Source organism: Xiphophorus maculatus, chromosome 20 (genome assembly GCF_002775205.1).
Source record: "Xiphophorus maculatus strain JP 163 A chromosome 20, X_maculatus-5.0-male, whole genome shotgun sequence".
Classification (NCBI taxonomy): Eukaryota; Metazoa; Chordata; class Actinopteri; order Cyprinodontiformes; family Poeciliidae; genus Xiphophorus; species Xiphophorus maculatus.
Genome location: NC_036462.1, coordinates 18,722,043 through 18,727,267, shown reverse-complemented (window position 1 = coordinate 18,727,267; position 5,225 = coordinate 18,722,043). Strand labels below are relative to the sequence as shown.

Below are 5,225 nucleotides of genomic sequence, written 5' to 3'. Positions count from 1 at the left end.
GGCTTTTCTTTATTTGGTGGGTTAAATAGATGAATAAAGTGAAGTTTGTTTTAAAGTGGAAAGCGAACTACAGTGCAGAGCATTCTGGGTAAATAGAGCTACAATAAATGTGCGGGTTTAGCACTACAGAGAGCGTTTGTAGCGTAGAAACGCTAAAATCTGGCACCACTCTGTTTTTGTTTACATTTTGTGAAGAAGGAAGTCACGCTGGTCTTCTTCAGAGGTTTTCATGCTTCCTCTAGCAGTTCGTAGCGCCACCACAGGTGAGGAGGTGAACAGGATTTTCAATTAGTTTGACCCTGTAATGCGCAAGCGAACCGCACCAGCTGAAAATGTAGCAAATGTTGAGTTTGGTCCAGATTCAAATCAAATCCATCAGCCCCCTGATGGTCACTAGTTGGCTTTGTTTCTAGGGTTTGGCTGTAAAAAGTTTAAAAGGTTTATATAAGTGATGGCGAGCCAAAGAGGGGATGCAGAGGAAGGAGGGCTGAAGGAATTGTTTGGGAAGAGGTCAGGATGGTTTGGGTTTTGTGAGGCAGGTGATGGTGCCTGCTAGGGGAGGGTTCAGGGATGGATGTGTGGTGCAAATTAACCCTGTAAGTCCGAAACTTTGCAGACAAATTTGCAGAACCGCCCAACTTTGCGCTATCTGAAAAATTCCAACGGTTTCTGGAAGAGATGTTGAGCTTTCCAGCCAATCTCAGGTTATTACGGTAATTTAACCTCAGGTTATTACGGTAATTTAACCCCTGTCGAGCAGGGAGTGAAATTAATCTGAAGGACTATCTTTTAATAGACGGTAGATTCTGAAAATAACTTGCTAGATTTTGAAAGCTCTAGTTGTTATGGACACATTAGAAATATATTTCAGTGATTCTTGAGAAGTGGGACAACATGGGTTTAAATTTTCCCAAAATGTTTTTTTTTTTATTATTCCTCAAGTATACAAATATGACAATAAATGTTTTGGAAATGTAAAGATGCTAAGGCGCAGGCTCCCAGGTGCAAATTTGTTTTGAAAATTCCATTTTTAATGGACCTGGAAAACACCAGGAAAACATACATTGTTGTGCTCACATGGTTAGTCGTCAGATATTCGAAAAAATTTATATTTTGTGTATATTTTATTGAAATTTTGTGCTTTGTCCATAGGACCTGTTTTGTCCCTCTTCTCAAGAATCACTGATTTACAAGTTGAGGTGAACTGATGGTTGAAGTGAGGATTGTTAAGTGTTTAGGGTTCAGGTTAGGGTTTTGTTGCCTTATCTGCAGTTAGGTTAATAAAAGTTTTACACTTGGAGAATGTCAAACTATTTCATAAGTATGAAGCTGCAACAGGAATATTGTCCATGCTGTAGCAGGTTTTAGTCTGTAAAGGGAAAAACAACTGAACCAGAAGTGGTACAAAAACATTTTATTTTGTAAAAACAGGAGTAGTAGAATAAAAGAGACAATCCTTTGTTTGGACATCGTGTTATAACACCACGAATGATTCTGCAGTGTTTCTCTGTATGGCATGAAGTTTATACATAAAAAATGGCAACAACAGCAGTAACTTTCCTTCAGAGCTTCTCTAAATACATTAAAGATATGTTCTTGATTCATTTACAGGCTCTGTACAGAAGAATAGATTACAGCTCACGCATTTATTTACTTGTTTTTTTTTTTTTACAAAAAGTCATAGTTGTGTCTCTAGTCTATAAAATACAGCCGTTTAGTCACTGAGCTCAAACATGTTCATCCCTCATATTTAATGACAAAATCTGAGAGCATCTGTAGAAACAAACTCCCAGTGGTTTACACAAACAAACAGAAGATTCATTAAATGTCTTTTGGTTCCTACTTACGCAGACCAAACTCTATCTGATATGGAGCATTTGAAAAGATCTAAATACTGTGTATAAAGACACACTACCTTGTTTTCTTCACTGTCTGGCAGTTTGGATTGTTAAAATATTTATATTTCCTAAATATAAAATGAAGAGAGTTGTTGTATTGATTTCTTGAAATTCAGAAGTTTACAAACGAAAAGATTAACGCTTTAAACTATTTGGGAAATCTTTGTACAAAGAGTTGCATTTTGGTTAGGGGAGACTAACATGGGTCATAATAATGATTATTGTTACTTTTAGAGAAAAATGGGGGCCATCTATTTTATGAAAACAAATGGCATCTTAAGGAAAATCTGGAAATATTGAAGCAGCATGTAAAGACATCAGCCAGGAAGTTAACGCTAATCATTTTTTACCCCAATTATTCAGACAAATTACTGAAAAGGAAAACAAAACGAACGGTGGAGTTGAAACCCGAATCTTCTGCTGACAGGAGAAATGGGACAAAAACTACAGCAAACTGTTGTGAAAAACTTTCAGGAAGGAAGTATAGAATATCTGTGTAAAGATCAAATACTAAGAAAAATTAAGTCAACTTGTGAATTTAAAGGTGACCTATTATACTTCCTTTAACAACTTAGAATAGGTCTACTGGCTATACAAAACATGTTCATCACATTTTGTGAAAATCATTAGATAATGAGATTTTTGACTGCTGAGCTCTTTTCAGAATGAGCTATCACTTTAAATCCAAATTAACTGCTGCTCAATGATTACACCATACATCTTTGAAAAGCAGAAGTAGTGCCTCCTGCAAAACCAACAAGAATGCAGAAAGTCGTTTCTGGATGGTAAGTCAACAACAAAACACTTGTCTTTTCCAGCAGCCATTGTACAGCGCAAACAGCAGTAAAACCAGCTGAGCAAAATGCTGGAGTTCCTCTTGGGTTGCTAGGTGATGGGCTGGGTTGGGGTTGCTAAGTAACAGCACAGTGCCCATTGAATGTGACGTAAGCCGGAGGTTTTTGAAGCAGCTCAATTTCCAGACACCAGAAAACATGAATTCACTACCAGATGTTTTTTAAGCACTTTGGCTGTCTTTAGAGGCAGTTGGTGGAAGCACAAAAATGTGCAGAAAGTGAATTTAGCAAAATAGATCACGTTTAATGTTTCAGAAATTATCTAAAAGTTCTTCTCTCTCATTATTGCCAATTTTAACAAATATAAATAATCTAAGTAATCCTGACCTGCAACGTAAAATTTCAGATTTTGTTGTCCTTCAGAGAGAGAGAGAAAAAAGATAGTGTTTTTTTATACAGATTTCCGTATTTTCCGCATTATAAGGTGCACCTTTAATGAATGGCCTATTTTAAAACTTTTTTCATATATAAGGCGCACTGCATTACAAGGCGCATAGAATAGACGCTACAGTAGAGGCTGGGGTTACGTTATGCATCCATTAGATGGAACTGCGCTAAAGGGAATGTCAACAAAACAGTCAGATAGGTCAGTCAAACTTTATTAATAGATTACAAACCAGCGTTCTGAAAACTCCGTTCATTCCCAAAATGAATAAACAGCTGTTTTATTATTTTCCCCGAGGTAAAGTCAGTGACGTGGTATTTGTTCGTGTGCGGATGGAGAGATTACGTCTTTTCATAAACCGAAAGCACCAAGTAGGACCGCCTCTAAATTCATTGATAAGTTCGGGTGCTAGCGCTGTTGCCTTCATTCGAATAGTGATTGTACTGACACTTCTACTTGCTGCTCTCTGTTCAACAACCCACTGTTCGAGTTTGTCCTCCAACCGTAGCCATCTCGCTTTGTTCCCTCGGAAACTCTGTTTAGTCTTTACTTAGCGCAGGTCATCTTGTTGCTTCCTCCACTTCCGCACCATTGATTCGTTCATCTTAAATTCTCTCGCTGCTGCTCTGTTCCCGTGTTCTACTGCGTGACTGATCGCCTTGAGCTTAAACTCTGCGTCGCAAGCGTGTCTCTTAATAGGAGCCATTTTGGCTCTTTACACGAACACACAAATGGAAATGAAACGGCACGCTTCCCGCAGTCATATATCTCAGTGTGCACCACGCGCTTCTTCTTCTACGGGGGAAAATGAAGTCGGCGGCTGCTTACCGTAGTTGCGAGACCAGTTGTGGCTCAGTATTGGTCCATATATAAGGCGCACTGGATTGTAAGGCGCACTGTCGGCTTTTGAGAAAATTGAAGCGTTTTAGGTGCGCCTTATAGTGCGGAAAATACGGTAAATCAGCTCATTTCTCCTGTTTGTAAGTTCAGTTCAACGTCCATACACACAAAAATACATAAACGACCCAAAGTCGAGTGATGTCTGTCTTTTTGTTTGACTCAGTCGCCTGAGTCTGACCTCCTGGAGCAGGCACAGAGACGGGCAGCTCACAGCAACCAACGAAACACCACAAAACAGTTAAAAAATGACAAAAAACAGGTTTCCCTGAATGCCTGGGTGGACGTCTAAACAACCCACCCAAACACAGACTTCAAAACAGTATTCATATCCAGGAACTAAAAAAAGAAAACAATAAAAAAGGTTGACCATCAACATATCTGGACAGCAAATTAAAAAAAAAGTGCATTTCTTCAAGTATGTAAACAAAATTTCTTTAAAGGGAGGCTTGTTTTATCCATGTGACTCCTGAATTTTGGCTCACACACGTATGAACTCACACACTTTCAGCGCATTATGATGACGAAGAGGCGACTTCTCTCCTCCTCGCTGAGCTCAAAGTGGAGTCTGGTGAGTGAAGAGGAGGAGGGAGGCTCTATGACCTGCAAAGACACATCCCTCCATCAGCGGGGTCACATGGAGCTGTTGCAGTGGCTGCTGGGAGACAGAGGCGGGAGGGCTGATGTGAGGAGGAGGAGGAGGATGATGAGCGTAAGACAGATGAGTGAGGAGTGAGGATGAAGGCAGCACAACACGAGGAAGACAAAACGATAAATGAAAGTAAAAGTGTGAGACTGTGGGGCGACGGTGGATGCTAGAAGGATGTGAAGATCCTGATTGTTCTGGATCAGAGATTCATGGGACAAAATTAAAGAATAAAAATCTGTGAGTTTTGATTTTGGGAAGGGAAAACAGAGAAAGAAGAACAATTAGGATGTTTGATTTTTTATGGTTGTTGGAAAAGCCTAAATGCATTTCAGAAACTTTGAAACGTCTCTTAATGGAGGTGTTTAAAATGATCGGTTTTTATCAATAATCATGGCTGAAAAAACTGATTATTGATTATTATTTGCTGAGATCTAAACTGAGCTTGAATTCAAAGATTAAACTCGTAGCATCAGATGGTAACTATGGTAACACAACAAACGAACTCTGAAGATTATTTGCAAATTCTTTTAAATTCTGAATAT

General features: G+C 39.0%; 1 protein-coding gene across 5 annotated transcripts in view; it reads right to left on the bottom strand.

Moving 5' to 3' along the window:
* Positions 1-4,024: 4,024 nt before the first annotated feature.
* celsr2 (cadherin EGF LAG seven-pass G-type receptor 2) overlaps positions 4,025-5,225 on the bottom strand; it is a 79,178-nt gene continuing 77,977 nt past the window's right edge. For 2 of the 5 annotated variants that reach the window (XM_023325258.1, XM_023325259.1), the window contains exon 34: positions 4,699-4,918. In XM_023325258.1, the coding sequence (XP_023181026.1) occupies positions 4,891-4,918 (28 nt within the window). In that variant the 3' untranslated portion in view covers positions 4,699-4,890. The other 3 variants (XM_023325257.1, XM_023325260.1, XM_023325261.1) reach the window with 3 other exon arrangements.